The sequence below is a fragment of the Caretta caretta genome, chromosome 15, assembly GCF_965140235.1.
Source record: "Caretta caretta isolate rCarCar2 chromosome 15, rCarCar1.hap1, whole genome shotgun sequence".
In the NCBI taxonomy this organism is placed as follows: Eukaryota; Metazoa; Chordata; order Testudines; family Cheloniidae; genus Caretta; species Caretta caretta.
This window is the reverse complement of record NC_134220.1, coordinates 28,555,276-28,576,485: the sequence shown is the minus strand read 5'-3', so window position 1 is coordinate 28,576,485 and position 21,210 is coordinate 28,555,276. Positions and strand designations below refer to the sequence as shown.

The following is a 21,210-nucleotide window of genomic DNA, read 5'->3' as shown; positions in this document are numbered from 1 at the left end:
AGCCACTAGAGTTATTTGCATCCATTCTTCCCCTCTCCCCCCGCCCCACTCACTTCAATTAGAGAGGGTGAGGTCTCGTTTTATGAATTAGAATAGCGAAAACAATAATGAAGCCTCAAAGGTTGATCTGGAACAAATGCACATCTGATTTCCCCCGGTTCACTGGAGCGAGATTAACCCATGAATTACTGATGGGCTGCAAAGTTCATTTTCTGTCCGGCGCAATCAGCATCCTCCTCTCCGCGAGCAGTTTTAAGACCCGGGCATCTGGTGCGTAAAGGACCCAGAATGCGGGACCTTCCCAGATGCGGACTCGAACCCGCTCCAGGCGCCAGTGAATCCAGCGCGCCCACCCCGCGGCAGACGCGGGAGCTGGGACCCGTCTGAAATGCCAGGGCTAATTTACAGGGGGGCTAGCAGACGTTACAGGCGTTCAGACGGGGATCCCCCCGCACCCCCTTTCCCAGGGGGGAGCCCAGCTCAGCGCGCAGTGGCTGCTGCAGGGACGCAAGAACAAAGGCACCATTCAAACGCTCCTAGACAAGTTTGGCCAGCGGGCGGGCAGCACCCCCCAATTCCCGAGCGTCTCCCCGCACAGCCCCAGCGGGGAACGCACCGCACCCGCCGTCCCCACCCTCCCGCGGGGGGACAAACCCCGCTCCGCGCCAGCCCTGCCCCACGCCGCGCACTCGCTCTCCAGCCCCGGCAAGCGAGCCGGGTCTGCCGCCGAGCTGGTCCGGCTCCCCGCAGGCGAGCCCGGAGCCTGCGCGGGGAGAAGCGGGCGCGTTTACCAGGGCGGCGCCGGCCGGGAGGCTCCGCGGAGTTCGTGCCGCTTCGCCCCGCAGACAGAGCAGCGCTGCCCGGTGCGCGCAGGGCGCAGGCGGCTCCAGCCCACACCCCACCCCGGGACCCTGGTGCGCGCAGCAGGCCGGGGCTGAGCGCAGGAGGCGGATCGGGGACCCCCCGCCCCTTGCTCCGCCTGGCAGCCCTGCTGCAGAGCTCCAGCGAGCCGGGGGCGCCTCTCCCAGCCCGGGGAAGGGCTTTGCCAGCTGCCACCGGCGGGGGGTCAAAACTGGCCCCAGACCGATTCCAGCTGGGAAGTCACGCCCAGGGCCAGGCGAGGTGGGGGGGCCAGGGAGTCTTGTGCCCCCACACACACACACACACCCTGAGCCAGGCTGCGGGGCTCTTGGGACGTTTCACTGCCTTGCCTCGCTCCCCCAAGGAGGTGCTGGGGACAGGGGGGTGGGGGCTCAGGGCCGCCCAGGCAGCAGGGGAGGGGAGGTGACCAGGGGAGCTGACGATCAGAACAGCGGAGGGTGTTTCCCTCCCACTCACCCCCTTGGCTCCAGACACACTAACAGCTTCAGCCGGACACGATGAATAATCGCCTCGCCTCGCCCCCTCTCCGGCCTGAATCGGGGCTTAACTTGTGCCAGGGCTGAGTCCCAGCCCCTCTGGGCTTGGCCGTTCATAGCCCCAGCCCCGCCTCTTTCGTTACAAATTAAGCACTTGCCTGAATGCAGGGAGGGGTCTGCAATCCTCTCTCACAAGCAGTTGTCCCGTTGTTTTGCAGGGCGGTAGCTTCGGAGAGCCGCTGTACCTACCCGCAGGGCCCCAGACTGCACCCAGGAACCCGGACTGCCGCTTCCCCACACCTGGGAGTGAGGGAGGTCGCTTGCTCCAAGGTAGGTCGACCTGCTAGAGAGAGGAGAGCGCCACGGAATTTGGGAGTGATGCTCTGTTCTGTCCAGTCTGCTCCAGGCCCCGGAAGGATCAAGGGGCCACATTTCCAAAAGCATCTAAAAAAAGCCATTTAGGAGCCTACATCCCTTTTTCAAAAGTGACTGAGAGAGGTAGGTGTGAACCTAAGTGTCACTGACATTCAGTGAGACGACTCCCAAGTAAGTAGGTTCCAGCACGTTCTGGCCCTTCTGAAAATTTCACCCTAAGCACCTTTCAAAGTGTGGGAAGTTTAATCAGGAATGAGGCACCCCTTGTGCCAGAAGAAGAGTGTCCCCTTATGGGGTCAGTCAGGAATAGAACAAGACAAGCCCTTAGTGAGTAGAAGGAATCAGAGGATCAGCACTGTTGTCTCCTCTCTTTCCCCCTTTGGTTCTGGGCCATCTTTAATATGCTGTTTGGTTATAGTGTTGTGGCTATAATCACTACCCCCTGCCTCCCTTAGAAACCAGCTGTTTCATCTCAGTGGGTTGCCTTATCACATACTTTAAACAAACCAGACCTTTGCTCAGGTCATTGGATACTGCAGCTGGCCCCAGTTTGGAGTCATAATCTGGATCAAAGTGTTTAACTGCTCCTTCCTTACAAAGTGGAGGGAAGCGCTAAATCAGAGGTTCTCAAACTGGGGGTTGTGACCCCTCAGGGGGTCGCAAAGTTATTACGGGGGGGGGTCAGCCTTCACCCCAGACCCCACTTTGCCTCCAGCATTTATAATGGTCTTAAATATATTAAAACGTGTTTAATTTATGGGGGGGGGGGTCGCACTCAGAGGCTTGCTATGTGAAAGGAGTCACCAGTACAAAAGTTTGAGAACCCCACTGCGCTAAATGAATAGCATGCTTTCCAAGGACTACATCACCCTCTGCAGCTTCCCTTGACTGTTGGGTCATGCTGAGACAAAGCAGGCTGGATTGTCTGAGGTCAGACTTACCCTGACCTCTACCTCTAGGTGGGTCAGTGGAGATCTCTACGCCTGAAGTGACACTCGCTCCTCATTGGCAAACCACCCCCAGCCTGGGGTATTTTCCTGCCTATTTCCTGCGGTTCTCAGGACAGGAGGCTGCAAGGGCACGGCGCCCTAACGTACGTTATGGCCTGTGCACTTTCTGCCTGTTGTCTAGATTGTGAGCTCTCCAGGACAATTATAGCCACCACTTCGTGTTGCGCCAGGAACGAGTCTGTTAACTCCTCACACCAACAGTAATACGGCATGGGACTGGGTGAGCATTTCAGCTGGGAAGTACGTCTCCTGGAATGAGTTTGCTTGGCCTTCGGACTTTTGACCACAGGGGCCGGGCAGTCCCCTTGTGTGGATTTCCATCCTGGATTCTGCTGCCAGGGATGCACCAGCACCTCATGCAGATACACACCCTTGCTTCATTGGCAAACCCAGACCTTGCCACCTTAGCCGCCACACCGCTTCTGCTGGTTAGCATTAAACATGATGTCCAGCCCCCCACTAACGGAACAGCAGCCACGTGGATTTAGAGAACTTGTCAGGGGCCTGAGCTGTTGTTACAAACTATTGAAATTCCTTTGCTTTGGACAAGGACAGCTGGCAGCTCTTCAAGAGCCCTTAAAAGCAGGATTAGCTTCCCTACACAAGGCCCTCCTGTGGCAGCCCAGTTTATGAAAATTATTCTGTCGGGCTGAGGTGGCCTCACCTGGAAGTGACAGCAATCTTTTCAGGATATGATCCTTGCTTTGCTCCTGGACAAGGTGCTGAAGAGCACGCTCTCTCTGAAGCGAGCAGACCATAGATTGATTTTAGTGATGGACAGATCTTAGGAACTGCAGTGGGGTCTGGCTGCCAAGCCAGAGTGCCAGAAGATTAAAACAAAGAGAACCATTGATCCAGTACCCTAGAAGCTGAAGTGTCCAGGGCTTTACCAAAATGAAACCTTCAGGAGTCTGAAACCACTCCCCATCTCTCAGGAATGAAGTCTGTAGTAGAAAGTCAGTCCAATCTTGCCTCCCTAAGATGATCTTTAATTTAAATTACTTGTGGCTACTTTAAGATACACTATTCTCAGGGGCAGTGTAAGCCGCCCCCTGTGCACACATGCACTAGTGAGTCAGAAGAGGTGCACCAGATACCAACTGGGCTCCCTCTCTTACCCAGAAGATTAGCAGTTCAGAAATGGGGAAGATGACAAGAGTCCCAAATGAGCAGAGGGAAGTTGTGGGGCATAGGATTTGCCCACATGAATTTGGATAGATTTTTGGTTTTAACGTGAATCCGGTGCTTCTGTCCATGTTTCTCTGTCAGTGCAAGGGCTTGGCTGAAATCCAGGGTGTGGGAAAGCAACATGGATCGAAGGAGAAGAAAAGAAAGAGGTCTCGTGCACTCTTGGAAGCAGTCCTGCTGAGTGTCACACAGGGCTGTCTCTGGTGCAGTTATGCCAGACGTCTCACGTTCAGAGCTGCCAGAGAGATACAAACTGGAGGGGGTTGATAGGGAACAGCCGTGAAAAGCCAGGGGCTGAGGAATGTTCGCATTAAACAAGCTCAGCTTGGCCAAGCAACAGCGAAGGACGGCAGGACAGCAGGCTACAAATACCCGAAGGGCCGTCAACACCATGGAGGGAGAGCAGGGGAGGGGTTCAGTTAGGCAAATGGAATGAGTCCAATAAAGGGGGAAACAGGCTGAATATGAAGGAAAGTTTCCCTACAGGGAGATGTTTCAGGGCCTGGAATAGCCTCCCAAGGGTTGAAACCCATCTCTAGATAGGTTTAATACCAGAGCCTCCATAAAACACTAGTAAAAGATACCATAGGGAACAATCCTGCACAGGCTGTGAGATGGACCAGATGATCGAACAGGCCTTTTCCATCTCTACTGTCCATTAAGCCTTGAGTTATAAACAGCATTAAATGAACATAAACAACCATTCTTTCAGGGCCGCTGTCATCATGTAACGTGCAGGATGGTGCTAAGCTGCCTCCGCATCAAGTGAATGATGATGTTCCTAGGGTGACAAGCGATAAAACGCTCCCTAGAGTGATGCAGGGAACCTCCCTTTAATAAAAAAGCCAGAGGTGCAAAGCAGTTAGAGAGGAGGTAGTTTTATCTTATGAGGCTCAAAGGGCTGGGAGCACGGTGGAGACAGCCATGGCGTGCGGGTGGAAACAGATAACATTACACTGAGAGCCTCTGGTGGCCACCCCCAAAGAAATACATCCAGATCCCTCATCAGCCAGTGGAGCATTGCCATGGTGCAGGGCAGACAGGTCAAAGGCAGACAGGTCGCCAGTCACTGCTGCCATCTGGCTAAGAATTGTGCACACGCGCTCTGATTTATTCCCTGGTCCGCTCGTTCATCTTGTCCACCTGTTAGACTGTGTGCGCTTTGGGGCAATGTCACTGCATTCCTTGCCCGGGGTGCCCAGGTGCCAGGGCCAGGCCTCTGCATTCATCTGGCCTCTGGTCTGCGACATGCCCTCTTGTGACTGGACTGGCATGGGGGTAAGGCCTCCGGCTGAGCCCTGGACAATCCACCCTGTCCAGGGCAGTCAAGTGAACACAAATGAGTTGTCCCCAGGGTGTGGTGAGGCTGCTATGTAGCTCACAGGCTACTATTGAAGAATAGTCCACTCAAAAGCGGATAAGCATCCAGCCCTCCCTTCCTTCAGGGAGGGGCTGCTAAGTTCCACGGAGCTCTTGCCTTCTGCCAACCCTTCTCCAGGAGCTGAGGCCTGGAGACCTGCCCTCTGCTCTGGTCAGCCACCATCCTTGCTGTGTTGTCCCCTTCCAAGCTCCTCCCTCCAAGTCTGACAGCTCTGGCAGGTGTGACTAGGTGGGGCTGACTGAGCCCACAACAGCTCCTTAGCCCCATGTTGCACAGTGTGGGGTGTATGTGCCCATCACAGGCAGGAACTTCTATTTAAGAACATAAGAACGGCCAGACTGGGTCAGATCAAAGGTCCATCTAGCCCAGTATCCTGTCTACCGACAGTGGCCAATGCCAGGTGCTTCAGAGTGAATGAACATAACAGGAAATCCTCCAATGATCCATCCCCTGTCGCCCATTCCCAGCTGCTGGCAAACAGAGGCTAGGGATACTTAGTATATGTTTGTACAGTGCCCAGTACAATGGGACCACACTCACTGTGGCCTTTAAGCCTACCACAGTACAAATGTGAAAATATAACAGTACCAAGGGGAGTCCTGGACCATTTACTGAGCTGAAGATATGCTTGTTGTCTCCATTGAGAACTTCTGTTTTCTGAGGTTTTAAACTCTATTGCTGAAGTTCATGCCGAGCGGAAATTTGGCAGATAAGATCCAAGCCCATGGGAAAGCTCGTCACACTCCATCCAGCCCACTGATGATGATAAGGGGGAGCAATGTGTGATGATCATACAATGGTGATCACCCTAACATGGGGGAGATTTGACTGAAGGAAGTTTACAGCAATACCAAGGAAAGGATAATCCAGGATGTGGAATTGCAGCCAAAAATACATAACCCTAGCCATTCAAGCAGTTTTCCCACAAGTTTGCTGCACAAACTTGATTGTGACCGGTCTTCTGTTGAGATGGTTCACCTTAGAAAGGAAGTGAATAAGAGGGGACACAATAAGTCTGTAAAATAACAAACAGTATAGAGAAGGAAGAGGTGAAACTTGTGTTATGAGACCGGGAGAACAGAAGAACAAGGACATCGAATGAATTTTAAAAGGTGGCAAATTCAAAACTGATAAAAAGGAAATAAATGTTTCACACAGGACACAGACTGTGAACTCCTAGTCAAGGGACATTGTTGAGGTCAAGAACTGAGCGAGATTCAAAATGGGATTGGAGACTTATAGGACATCAATTATTATAACTCCGGATATTCTTAACAAGAAACATGTTGGGGAGGATATTAAACCTCATTCCTTAGGGCTTAAGCCAATCTAATTACTACGAATCAGGCTGAAACCTAGTGTGGGTGACGCATTATCCTGCATCTGCATACCTCAGGGTGCTCACGCCCGCACTATCAAAGAAAAGCTATTCCTTGGCAGGGCCGTCCCTAGCCGGGTCCGGGGCCCCGGGCGGAAGTGACGGATTCGTCTCTTCTGGGACTGACTGCGCCCACCAATCGCACCAGCCCGCGGGACCCCCCAAAACGTGGGGCCTGGAGCGGTTGCTCTGATTCGCCCTACCCAAGGGACGGCTCTGCTTCTTGGGGCTGATCCAGTCTGGGCATTCCTATGTTCCAAGGTATGTTTTTCTGGTCTTATTTTGTAAGCCTCAGCTATTTACCAGCCTTGAATGTTTTTTTCATGCTCAGATATTAAATCCATAGCCTACTGTGTGCTTGTCTATCAGCACTTTCTCATCACTCCAAGGCAAGAAAGTATTATCTCCATTTTACAGATGGGGGAACAGGCACAGAAAGGTTAAGTGACCTTGTTCAAGGTCAAAAGGCAGTCTGGAATGGCAACAAAGTCTCCTGAATTCCAGACTTCGGTTTTGGTCACAAGACCACACCTCCTCTTGCTGTGAAAGTGGCATTGATGTAAAGTATTGCTTGGTGGGTGTCACTTATGGGAAGTGACCATCACTTGATACTTCAGGAGGAAAGCAAAACAGGAGTTGGCTTAACTACTTTTCAAAGAAATGTCCTACCAATTGTTACCGGATCATCGTTCACCAGGTGAGCTAATACTCAGTGATCTGTGGGCAGGAGAAGACTGGGAGAAGGAAAGCTGGAGCACGCCTTTTGTCTCTAAAGAAGACAGAAAGCCCAGTACAATCTGGACAAACACAGTGTCTCTTTCTGAATTCAGAGGCAGCTTCTCGGCATGATGAAATAACCAGTCCCTTTAAGAGACAAACGGACAGGAAAGTTAATCAAATGAGTTAGACCAAAGGAAACTGGGAAATCATTTGTTGGCAAGGCTAAATCGGCATAGCACCGATGGCTCTAGAAGCGGGAAAAGGGGCAAACATGCCTGGTGCTTTGAAAAATCTCAGACATAGTAAGGGATTTGGATGCTCCGTTTTAATGGGAACTGGGTGTCTAAATCCTTTGGGTGATTTAGACAAGCCCATCCACTCTCATCGGGAGCTTTCAGAGGAGTAGACGTTTGGAGCAGAAATGATCACCTAGTAACAGTCGAGACAGGAATATCACACACAGGAAATTTCCTAAGAATGATAACTGTTTCACTCGCAGGAATCAATGTATTTAAGCACTATCCCTTGAAATGGGAAATGTAACACCCATTTTGTGAGATCCCTATCCAGCCATGGCTTGGTGATAATCAAAGCTGATAATCTGGAGGACAAAGAACTACAGGACATGGGTGGGGGATTTTGTTTTTTTGTTTGTTTGGGGTTTTTTTTCCAAATCAAGTTGCTCCTCTCATTTACCTATAGGCTCTTTCCAACCTTTTCAATACAATTTTTCTCAGAGCTGATTTGTTAGAAAGATTCCTAGGTTCTCAAAAGGCCTCGGCTTCGATTGCTCTCTTCAGCTTCCTGGCCATGACCTAGCTCTGGCTTTTGCAAGCTGTGTAACAAAGGAAGGTGGAAGACAAGTGGAGGCGCTTGTGAGACGTGGCACTACAGAAGTTCGCTGCATGCTGGATCACACAAGGAGCAGTGGAATCTGGTTACATTGCCGATGTGTTTGAGCAGCCTGGCAGACCTTGTCCAGAGCGATAGCGAAGTTGATGGCTTTTCTAACAGAGGGAGCTCGTGGAACCTTCCTCCAAAGTAAACCCTCAAAAACCCTAGTTGCCTTGGTGCATTCCCCTCTTCCACTTCCCCCTTCCCCCCGAGCCACCGCTTGCTTGGAGAAGAAGGTGAGGAGAGCAATGCTCATTGAAGGTTTGCAGCGATATCCCAGGTGGCAACAGACTAGGGCCTGATAATGCACAGGAGCGAAAGATCTGAGTGGGGTGTCTAACATTCAGCAAATTCATTTTCTTTTCCCGCTTATGGTTTTCCATCATTGATAACTCTCGACCTGAATGCTGTATGCCAGCAGTTTGTTGACACTGGTCATGCTTTCAACTGGTGGTTAATTTTGACTGAACACATACGGCGTGAGAGGTTTTGTTTTCTGCGAATGCCGTTTCTCATGGGCGCAGGTTTCTGATGTGAATATTTATGGTTAAGAATTATAAGCCAGATCCTCAGCCAGTATAATTGTGTATAGTAACTTTGATTTCAATAGAGGAGTGCTAAGGATCTGGCCCTTTAAATTCTCTTTCTGTAAATAGTCTCCAGAATTTGCTAGAACATTTGCGGAAGGAAAACACTAAAAGGGCCACAACAGTCAAAAGAAATGTGTTTACAGATTCACCCCCCAAAATAATTGTGAAGTATGCACCCAGTTCTAGCTCTACAGTACAAAGCAGAGAGAATAAGCCATAATTCCTATTTAACAAACTCTTCATGAAGAGACAATGAGGAAACTATGTCAGTATAATTTCATGGTATGGAAAAGGAAAGAAAAGGCATTTCATTTTTCAGTTTGCTCAATAAGAATAAAATAACTCTTCTAGAAGTTTCTTCTTCTAAATTGCTTTCTTTTTCATTTTTAAGGCAAGCTTTGAAAAGACAGAGCTAGAAGATGGAACGTTCCCTTCCTTTTTTTAACAAAAAAATTATTCCAAAATTCAAGGTTGACTCTTGACTGGCTTTATTATATAATCTTGATGGATATTTTATTCTGTCCTCTCTCAAAAAGCATATTGCATTTGGTTAAAGAATTTCCAATTCATGCCAGGTGGTTGGAGGGGCTACTACAAGAGTTTATAGATTTTAAAAAGTTTATACATCCTGACAATCTCCCTGAAGAGTTATAAAATAAAAACCTATACACAAATTTGAAAACCTGATTTTAAGCTACTTTCAAATCAAGAAAGAATACCTGCAATTATATGTTTTAAATACCTGGCTCTTTCATTTCCTTTGGAAGCTTGGATAGGGCTAGGCTCTGACAGTAAGGGTCTGTTTGATTTTTGTTGAATCGTAAATACATTTTTGGCAGTCTGTCAGTTTCATGCAGCAGATCAAAGCAGGGATTTTTATTTATTTCCTCCTCAGTTTATTTTTAACTTTTCAGATACTGTAGCTGTTAAGAATTCATTATATTCCAACACAGGAGCTGGCCAAGCGTGTGGCAAAATGCAAAGTTCTGCTCTAGATTCAGAGTTGTCCAAAGGTTTGGTTCAGGCTCACCTCTAGCAATTAGCCAACCTATTACAAGCGTTACAATTTCGCACCTGGAAGGAAAAATTCGAGCCTGGAAGCAAAGATCCCACCGGTTGTTAGAGCAGTAAAACATTTTCCTTTCCTCTGTCTTCTTCATTCCTTGAATATTACTAGTTCCAACTGGTACATGACCAGTCAATGGTAACAATAAAAATCTTTCAGTGGTGGATAGCATAATGTTGAGTGACCCTCCTCATTTTTAACTCTGTTAGCGCATGGCCAGGCTGGAGAATTAAAACCAAAGTGCAACATATGCAACCCTCCCGACGCAGAGCTATTTCTGCCTTGTGAAAGGCCATTAATAGTCTCCTGCTAAGCAAAGGAATTAGCACTGAAAATGAACCCCCATTAATAGATCAGTTATTCATTTATTAAGATGATCAAAGTGATGGGGAAGGAATTTCTGAACCAAGCTATTCCAGTATAAATGCCAGGTCACTCCACTGAGTTCAGCGGAGTAACGCCCTCAGTTAACGTGGTGTAAATGCAGAGTCGCTCGGCTGACTTCAGGGGCGTGACTGATTTAGTTCAGAACTTGACGGTGTCTTTTTCTATCCAACGCCTGATGCTACTGGCACAACATGAGCTGGCTCCAAACAAAACGCTAACGCTGGTTTTTTAACAACCATTCCTAATCTGCTTAATTATAAATTATGCAAATAGCCACCAGTTAACAACTACTGTTATAATTTGGAGGGCTCAAGGAGCTTTTCCTGTTAACTGGTAAATCCTTTAGAAGAGGCCAAACACTACAGTCCTTGCACAAGCAAAACTCCCATTTCAGTTGATGGAAGCCTGCAAGATTTGGCCTCAGGTTAAGGAAAAGCCACAGAAAATTCCCACCAGAATGAAAATATAGCCAATAAAGCGGGGGTGGGCAAGGGCCACATCGGGGTACCGGAGGGCCGGATAGGGAAGGCTGTGCCTCCCCAAACAGCCTGGCCCCTGCCCCCCATCTGCCCCCTCCCACTTCCCGACCCCCTCAGAACCCCCGACCCATCCAAGCCCCCACCCCCCCGCTCCTTATCCCCTGACCGCCCCCTCCTGGGACCCCCAGCCCCGGGGCCCCACCCCCTATCCAACCCCCCAGCCCCCTGCCTGCCCCCCCAAGAACCTCTGCCCCATCTAACCGCCCCCTGTCCGCCCCCCCAGGACCCCCGCCCCTTTACCATGCGGCTCAGAGCAGCAGGAGTGGCAGCCACGCCGCCCCCCGGGGGGCTGGAGGCAGGGCGAGCTGAGGCTGCGGGCGAGGGGGGACAGCAGGGGCGGGGCCGGGGGCGAGCCTCCCCGGCCGGGAGCTCAAGGGCTGTAGTTTGCCCACCTCTACACTAAACCGTTACCAGCTGTGCAATGGATGTGTGTGCATGGGAGTATAAAGGGAATTAAGAAAACTCCAGTTCACCTGAGGGAAATTGCGAGGTGGCTGCGTTGGGCAGCACAACTTAGGCACTACACAGAGAAACCGCCCATTGAAACAACTGACGCTCACTGATAAGGGGGAGCAGTGACTAGACCCCGTTTAACTGCAGCCATTCCTTGGGTCTTAACAGCTGCTTGCTCACGTGTCCATTGGCCAATTAAGGACTACGCATGAGAATAAGGGGGTGCAGGCTCAAGCCCCAAGTTTCAAGACCCTCTTATCCAAAGGCCCGACTCAAGAGGGGCCCATTCACCTCCATTGTCTCTCTAGTTTTATTTATTGGGGTTCAACTTCTTTTTAAATATCTCAGCTGTTATTTCCCAGGCCATCAACAACCTTCTGTTTCATTGCAGAATACTAAGCAGCAAGTTCTGAACCATGCAGTTCGAATATCTTGAAAGGAGTGATTAGTTTAGTAGGATGAGGCTGGAATTCAAAGACGATCCCACAGAAAAAAGGAATATCAGCATTAGCTTTTAAAATAAACGTACATCTTAATGAGCATGGAAGCATTTCAAAGAATCCAGTGGAAACCCATAGATTCTCCATGTTCAAACACATGAAAGCTGAGAGAGAGAAAAATAACTAACTCCAGTGTGCATGAAAAATTGAGTTTGTACTTGCAATCGCTTTGGTAGCTTTGATGCAAAGATGGTTATGCAAGGTAAATTAAAATGACTGATGTGAACTCAGTCCCACAAGAGAAGGTTTTTTTGCCTCCACAACATCACTAAAAATGTTAGCTGATCCCTTCCTAAAGGAAAACACGTATTTGTCACACACCACACAACATTCTTGTCCACAAAACACACACGATATGGGAGACCTTTCTCCCCCACCCTCCAGACATGTGCCAGTGATACTGCCCTCATCAGAACTCCTCAGCGATAACTTACCAGAGGACGTGTTCTCAATGGCCATACAACAGAGTGGTTTAATACTAATGTAATTATTTGACACTCGTAAGAAATGGAAATTAGTCAAATCTAGCCGTCCCAAAGTCACAAACTTAATAACGGGTACAGAGATACCACCTCTGTCTATTAAATTAAGCTTTGGGAAAATGTACTGATCAAACGAGGGTGAAAGAAGAAAGAGATTTTGCATGGCCGGATGTGATGCTTAAGAGATTTTGACTTTATTTTCAGGAGGATCGAGTGACAGCATCTCCCACTGAAATCAGTGGGAGGGGTGGAAGCCCAGCATGTCTGAAGATTAGCCCATTTGCTTTTTATTCCCTAGATAAAATAGATACGAGCCCTTTATTTAGGTTAGCAGAGGCGGGGAGGAAAGCTTCAGAATCTTCCTAAGTGACATCAGCAAAGCTAATTTCTGCATTTGAAATGGTAGCTGCTGAGGACATCTTGCCGAGGTACAGAATTGATTCAAATTCCTTTTTAAATTTCACTTCTAAGGGAGGCCAAATGTGTTCCCATTACATGGGCAGGATCCTGCAGAGCCCTGCTTGGATGAGCAGCCCTTGCTTGGCCAAGCAGTGTCCCATCTAAATAGGAGAAGTCTGCAGGATCAGGTCCTATGCAATTAACACCTCCCCTCCCTCGCCCCACTTCCTACTGACGCAGACAGTAACAAGTAAGCCAAGAGACAGAGGAGTCAAAATCTCACCAAGCTATTGAGTGCAGTAAGGACATCATTCAAGGCTCTCCTGGCATCCTCATGGGCATGACAGAAAAGCAGCGGATTGAAGGGCATAGACAGTCACGGGGCATAGCCCTCATTAAATACAGCTTTGGCTGGACCACTTATGACAAAATACACACTAAAACCTGTCACTTTCATTAGCATTCAGACACCCATGCACTCCATCCTTTTCTCCTGGCAGCAGAAGGTGTCTGAAAGAACTTGGCACCCTGGGTAATGGATGGAGGGCTTTGAGCATCTGTCTTTGCTTAATAAAACTGCTCCCAAGGAACTGAGGGAAGAGACAGTGCTGAGACTATAAAACACACCTTTCAAAAACTCTCTCTGTTCTGTCATAGTACAAAATACCAGTCATATCACAATGGACAGCAAACACAACCCACAGGAGTTACTGGCCAGCAATCTTCCTCCACGTTTCGTGGTCTTCAAATAGCCCTGAGAAGTGTGCTATGCTGCACCCCATCCAATCAGCCACATCATCAAACCAGACTCGCCACGGGCGCCCACTACCCCGGCACCAGTCCCTGCAAAACTTACTTTAGCAACCTCTCTCTGCTCATGAGCCACATGTCCTGCTAACTCAAGTTTTCTTTCTCTGATATTAGGTATCCCTCCAGTTACATGGTAAACTCAAGCAATTACCTCCTCATTAGTCATGTGTGAGGTATAGCTAAAGTGCAGCAAATCACCTGTAGCAGTTCAATTTGAAGGCATCGAGATAAATCAGATCTGAGACTCACACAGGAGAGAACATCTCAGGACCAGAACAATTGCTATGAGGTAGGAGAGCTGGGGAACAACTGGCCAACATTTCAGAGAGAGAGACAATCATTTTCTTGATCCCAAATGGAGAAATACTGTAATGGGAGAGTTTACGAGAGCTGTACAACACACTTACCGCAAGGAGATGGAAGGAACACAGCAATAAAACCCTAGGCCCTGGTTCAACAAGGTACCTACGCTGACATTTGAGCACTGGAGTACAGTCACTGCAGTGCTTAAAAGTTAAACATGTGCTTACGTACCAGTTCTTTGCGGAACTGAAACTCTAATGCCACGGATAAGGAGCTAATTTCTCAGAACACGGTCCCTATAACTGCGTGTATAACCCTCTTTAATGGTATGTTGTGCGACTGTTCCTGATCAAAAGCAGTACACCATCGGTTAGCTGCTGACGTGTTGGAATGACAGGTCTAAACCTAAATAAGTAATAGGTATATACATGGACCATTTCAGCCAAGGATGTCAAAGAGATTTCTAAATATTAGTGAAGCTTTCCAGCACCTGTTGGAGCTGGGCCATGATATCCTTTTGAACCTGGGACAGTTTTCCCTTATGGGTACCAATTCAGAGGGCCAGTCCTTACCTTTAGTTATTTTAAACAAAATAGCTTCCACAGTGTCCCTCCTCAAAACAGCTCTCCTAAACTAATGCGTTACAAGAGGCTCCCTGTGTGTCTCCTTGTATTTCAGACTTCAGAGATTTCACATACTGGCAGATACAGGGCATCCTAAAACTGAAAGTTAACTGAGACCCAGAAAGGTTACGGGACTTGCTGAAGGTCACGCAGCTCATTTGTGGCAGAAACAGAATCCAGGTGTCCCAATTCCTAGCTCCCTTGCTATCCCCACTAACCCAGCCTCCCTCCCGGCCCTACACGAACCACCATCATAATATTTTACTTTATTTTTGAGCAAATGCCATATTTTATCAGTTGTCTGAGTGGAGAGAGAAGGTTTCTAGATTATATTTAGTCAGCAGAGCATGACGAGGGGTGTGGCCATTGTTAACTGATTACACTGATCATGACAGTGTTATAAAACCTCTAGGCAGATCCAAAAGCATCTAATCCCTCCCTAGGGTATGATTATTTCATAATAGCTACATCCCCACAGGTCATCTTCTTGTGAAGTCTTTATTGAGTGGGAAAGAATCTATTTTAGTACCAGAGGAAAAGGATGCAGCTTAAAGACAGTTGAGCCACATTAACAGAATTACATTTCTAGAGGAATATTCCACACTAGTGCAAATGCCATTTCTGCATAATGATAAAATCTGTGCTTTATTACTTCTCTGTAATGCGTTTAAAAGCACACGTTGCCGAAATCAGTCTCGAGCAGCGAGCAGGTGTTTTAATGCTTGAGATGAAGCTGTGTGAACATACCAAGCATACAGAAGCAGAGGACTGATTTGGACATGAAGGAGGAAGTTAATTCAGGAAAATCCTGTGGCCCTGCATTATGCAGGAGGTCACATCACAGTGTTGCCTTCTGGCCTTAAAATCTGTGACAGAGACACATGGCCTTCGCTTCCCATAGCTCATGCCTGTTGGGCATAGCTGTCTGCTGTGAAGCATGCAACAACAGTCTTGTAGCACAAGAAACAGTGTAATGGCCAGCCCCAAACGTTCAAAAAACCACGAGTCACACGCCAAAAACACTGTGAGAGTCTTGTAAAAAATACATTTGGGTTCTTGTCTTTTGCTTTCTGGTTCTTTGTGAGGCACCCAAGCCTTATTTTTGAATCTCTCTCTGAGAACCATGGAGGGACAGAAACTTAGGGGTTTTTTTTATTTAGGGTTTTGTTGCGGGCTTCTTGGTTTGTTTGTTTGTTTTTAATTAAAGCCAAGATTCTCACCTAATCACTTGGCTTCAGGAGCTGGGGTTTTACGGGGGGGAAAAATCAGCTCTCAGGAGAGAGAGCTAGCAATGCTGCAGCCGAGAGATTTCTGCTCGTCTCTGGGCAGTGGGCAGCAGAGAGCCCTTTCCAGCAGTTTATGCATCTCTACCAAGCCGGGAGTCAGATTTATCAAGGGGGTGACATTTTGATAACAACATCTCAAGCATCTCAATGCTTCCAAATTGCAAGCATTCAAACAAAAATATTCACACCATTAGTGAGGACCCGAGAATCAATGCAATTGCTTTTTGAAACAGGAAAGCTTCCCCTCTAGGTAACAGTATTCAGCAGGAGCTAGTATTTGCTGTAATAACGATGTCTATCCCACTGTATATTAATTTCTCTTTAACTGCAGCCCATTCAGCTAACATGCAATCAGTGAAGCAGGCCAGATCTGCCTGACTTAGTCAGCACCATGTAATATATGGCTCTTTAAATCTGGGTGTCACTGTTCTCTGCTGGCTTTTAAAGCCTGATTTCTCTCTGCTTGGGGAGCACAGACAGACACCGATGACAAGTGCAGTTCCTGCTGAGACCCAGGCAAGAAGAAAGAGAGGGGGAAAAGAGCCACTAAGTCCCGTGTCTCTGGTCTGTCCTTGTTGAAGCCATGCAATGAGGCAATTACACGTGAGTGCTAGGAAAGTGGAACAGAAAGAACCCTATGAGGCCACTGAGTCATCCCGTAGTACTAGTCACTAACCCCACCTGAAGCAGTTCAAAAGGCTGAGCCATCTTGTCATGTTCCAGTGCCTTGAGGCCTTTCCTTCATCTCGCTCCAGAGCGTGCCGGCTGTGACTAACTCCACGCCTGCGGACGGCTTGGGGAAGGAGCCGTAAAACATCTTTATTAGGCACTCTGCTGTCCAATATCATGTCATCTGAAGGAAGCCAGTGACTCTGTGCTTCTGGAATGGGCTCGTCTGCCTGACTTGCAGCTTCTTCTAATGAGGCACTCAGATGCAGGAGCTCGGCTGGCCCTCCCTGAACTCGGGAGATCTGAAAGGGTTACTTGGAGCTGGCCCGTTTTGATACACAGCTACCGGATAGCGAATGCGGTGTAAGAGAAGAGCGTTCCAGTTTGTATGACATATTTGGCCTGCTGTTAAAAGGGTAACCTGCTTGTACCGACTGCAGGCCCGCCGACGGGCGGGGCGGAAGGGGTGCAATTGCCCAGGGGCCTGGGCGATTTAAAAGGACCCAGGGGCCCCCTGCCGCTGCCATCACCACCGGCAGTGCAGCAGGGCTAAGGCAGGCTTCCTGCCCGCCCTCGCTGCACACCGCTCCTGGAAGCGGCTGGCACGTCCCTGTGGCCCCTGGGGAGGGGGTCTGTGCACGCTGCCTCCGCCCCAAGCGCCAACTCTGCAGCTGCCATTGGCCAGGAACTGTGGCCAGTAGGAGCTGTGAGGGCAGTGCCTGCAGGCAGCGGCATGCAGAGACCCCGTGGTCCCCCCGCCGTCCCCCTGCCTAGGAGCTGCTGCCAGAAAGGGGCGCCGGTCGCTTTTGGGAGCTGCCAGAGGTAAGTGCCAACCCCCTGCCCCAGCCTACAGCCTGCACCCCGTTCTGCACCCAAACTCCCTCCCAGGGCCTGCACCCTGCACCCCAAGTCCCTGCCCCAGACTGGTGAAAGTGATTGAGGGTGGGGGAGAGTGAGTGATGGAGGGAGGGGGGATGGAGTGAGCAGAGGGCGGAGCCTCGGAAAAGGGGCAGGACAGGAGTGTGGTCTCAGGGAAGGGCCGGGGCAGAACAAGGGTCTTTGGGTTTGCACGATTAGACATTTGGCAACTCTACCGGGCAAGCATGTAGAAGCCCTTGCTATGCTGGCAGCTTGCTGGGCACCACCCAGCGCAGGCAAAGCACCGCTCAAATGTCAGGCGGACGGTGGCCGCAGGGGCGCAGCTTGTGCGTGCATGGGGGCACATTGACAGTTCTGCCCTGGGGCCTGGAATTGCTGTCAGTGGGCCTGACCAACTGTTCAAACATGTAGCCAGGGTATTAGAAAGAATCCTGTATTATTTATATCAAACATGCCTGGGAGGTATATTTAATCAAAGTAAATCTAATTGCACGGTATTCAGTAAAACAGATTAGAAGTGGGTGATTCCGGGGGTTGGAAATGAAATATGGAGCATTTTGCCTCTGATGACTTGTTTGAACAGTGGTCAGTAATGACTGAACATAGTTGCCTTCTGTGACATTCTCCTCTGGAGTTATCTGGACCAATGATCTGCTAGGTCACTTCAATCCTTGACTCTGGGAGCCAGCCTTCCTCTGCTCTGCTGTGAGAACCCCCACTCCTGAGCTGTTCACGCACAGCCTCTGGCATGTAAGCTGCTCCTTGGATTGTGCAACCGAATGACACTAGCCAATATCTCCAACCCTAGGAACCTCCATCTTGCAGTGTCCAGTTATGCCCGCTGGATGCTGCAAGCTTGTATGAGTTCATCAATTTAACAAAGAAATTGATATGTACCAGGCCTGTTATCCCAAGGGGAGCCTCTGACACACTTCAAACCAGACACACTGCTTCAGGTAGAATAAACTAACAAATGTATTAACTACAAAAGATAGATTTTAAGTGATTATAAGTAAAAACAGAACAAGTCAGATTTGGTCAAATGAAATAAAAGCAAAACGCATTCTAAGGTGATCTTAACACTTTCAGTGTCCTTACAAACTTAGATGCTTCTCACCACAGGCTGCCTGGTTGCTCTTTGGCCAGGCTCTCTCCTTTGATCAGCGCTTAAGTCGCTTGCTGTGGTGTCTGTAGATGTAGGTGGAAGAGAGAGAGAGCGAGCGCATGGAAAAATGTCTCTCCCTTTTATCATGTCCTTTCTTCCCTCTTGGCTTTGCTGCCCACCCCTTCAGAGTCAAGTGAGCATTACCTCATCACAGTCCCATACTGACCAAAGGAAGGGGGGTGACTCACTCAAACAGATCCTTTTCCTGCTGCCTAGGCCAGCGTCCTTTGTTCCTGTGAGGCTGGGCTGGGTTTGTCTCATACATTCCCTGATGAGGTGTGAACTGCCTCTCTGCTCTTGGAGAGTTTTTGCCTGCCCTTGCTTTAAGCCATGAGGATACATTTTCAGCCTCATAACTATATACATGAAATTATAACCTATAACATCAGTATAACAACAATGCTCAGTGCATCATGAGCCTTCTGAAGACACCCAACATGACAAACTTTGCATTGGATACCATACAATCATTTTACAAGATGAACACGGGGGTGCTGGGTGTTCCCCCAAGGTACAGAGCATCACTCCATCTGATGGCTGTTCATGGTCCTAAGACATCTAGCCTTACTCCCAAGTTACTAGGGACCCACATCATTAGACGTCCTTCATGACAGCTGGCAACACAAAGACCACGCGAGGAGAATGAACCTTTGTCTCTAGGGCAGTTGGAGTCAAGGCAGGAGAACATTGGCCAGCCAGCATGAGGAAGCTTGCATCAGACTTTAGTTCCAAGGGCTGTCAGTCCCACCTCTTTTGCCCACATTGTTTCATTTCAAAAAACAACGTTAGACGTACCTAAGGGCCATAAAGGGAATTCATGACTCATGCCATGCTACCAACCACAGCTGCTCAGAACCTCACAGCGACAATGAAGCTAGAACTTGGAACCTCCTGCTCGAAAAACAAAGGTCCCTGCCCGTGGAGCTAAAGAAGCAGCTCTCTTAGTAATATGCCATCTATTGCACGCATGGCTGAGTAGTTCTGATTCTATCCAACAGACTCACTAGCCAGTTCATTACAATATTCTAATAAGATATGTGCTAGTTTTACATTCATTTTTCATTTCTGATAATGTTCTGTCTATGTATAACAGAACTATTATCCTGGGCGAGGTGATGAGAGAATACATTTCCTAAAAGATTGGCTGCATTCATTTTTAAGTGCAATAAAAGATTTAATCTACAATTCCTTTTTTGCTAATGAGATTAGTGTAATTTATTTACTGATGTAATTAACTGGCATATTTTCCACAAAACTGAATACAGCTTTTGAAAAGTCCTGATTTTACCAAGAATAACTAGGGGTTAGTTTAATTTCAGAGAGAGATAAACGGAATGTGCTCTTCAGTCTGAAACAAGTTATCAGATAAAATGGCTTGCAATGCTCCAAAAAGAGAGGGAGGGGATCTTTACCTCCTTAGATGTGCATGGATAATTAGCGTAGGCTTTACTTATTAAGTAGTGTCAATATAGCTCCATATCAGCCGTATTCCACTGCCTTACCTTATAGGTCACCAGGTGCTTACTGCTGAGACAGTGATGCAGATGTGCTGGAGATTGGACTCTTGGGTTAAGCCTACACTGTGATAAAAAACCCGCAGCACCAAGCCTCAGAGCCCGGGCCAGTTGACTCAGGCTCGCAGGGGTCAGGCAGTGGGGCTGAAAATTGTAGTAGAGGATGTTCGACCGCGGGCTGGAGCCCCAGCTCTGAGACCTAGTGAGGGAGAAGGTCTCAGAGCCCGGGCTCCAGCCCAAGGCTCAACATCTACACTGCAATTTTATAGCACCCCCCCATCCCCGTGCAAGCCCCACGAGCCCAAGTCAGCTAACCCAGGCGAGCCGGGACCATGCCACAGGTCTTTTATCGCAGTATAAATGCACCATAACTTTCCGTGGTGGTTTTCTAGGGTACAAAAGGATGTTAAAATACAGTTGCATTATTTTCAGCTAAAGCTCCACAGCTTATCAAATTCTCCAGCCAAAGATTAACTGAACAATACATCCCAGCTACAAAGACTGTTGGAAACTAGAATAGACTCATGCAGTATGATGATACCATCGCGCTAGTCCTGTTGCAGGCTCCAAGCTGTACTAGTTCCTTCTGGCTATTCGTCCCACTCTCAGCAGCAGAGGGCAGAGTTCACATGCCAAGCAGAGGCAAACTTTGCCCTGTATCTAATACATGCTCCAGATAAATTAATCATGAGATGTTACAACATATGGCGAGGTCAGTGTATAGCATAAAGGCTCGTGTAGATTGTCGAAAGATCAGCTGAGTTATTTGCTTACTAAGCAAGCCAGAACTGATCATTTTGTCTGACATACTCAGGTAAAATCAAGAAGGTCACAAAAAGAGTTCTGAAGAAGTTAACACATTGGAATAATAATGATATTTAGCTCTTATCTAGTGCTTTTCAGCAGATCAGAATGTGCTTTACAAAGGCGATATCATGATCCCCAATTTTTATAAATGGGGAAACTGAGGCACAAAGAGACCTGCCCCAGATCACCCAGCAGAACTAGAAATAGAACCCAGGTCTCTCAATTCCCAGTCTGGTATGCTAGCCACTAGGGCACACTGCCTCCCTAGCTATAATTGCCGCAATAACCTGAGGAATTTCCCCGTGGATTCCTGACCAGGATTTTGGAACAGGCTGGCAGAAATTTAGAAGTCAGCTCTCCCACGTGCATCAGAGCAGCATTCAGGCAGATGGACCCTATAGCCCAAAGGGGGATGCTAGGGCAGATTCTGCTGC

General features: G+C 48.5%; 1 protein-coding gene across 20 annotated transcripts in view; it reads right to left on the bottom strand.

Annotated features, from left to right (window-relative positions):
* RPH3A (rabphilin 3A) overlaps positions 1-21,210 on the bottom strand; it is a 148,806-nt gene that overhangs the window by 109,618 nt on the left and 17,978 nt on the right. For 4 of the 20 annotated variants that reach the window (XM_048821173.2, XM_048821172.2, XM_048821180.2 and 1 more), the window contains exon 1: positions 54-543. The exons of 1 other annotated variant lie outside the window; for it this stretch is intronic. Coding sequence is in view for 6 of the 19 variants with exons in the window: in XM_048821178.2 (XP_048677135.2) it covers positions 1,339-1,475 (137 nt within the window). In the remaining 13 variants the exon portion in view is untranslated. Of the gene's footprint in view, positions 1-53; positions 544-689; positions 710-791; positions 944-1,338; positions 1,485-21,210 lie in introns of those variants that run through there. 15 more of the 20 variants (XM_048821171.2, XM_075120098.1, XM_075120099.1 and 12 more) reach the window with 8 other exon arrangements.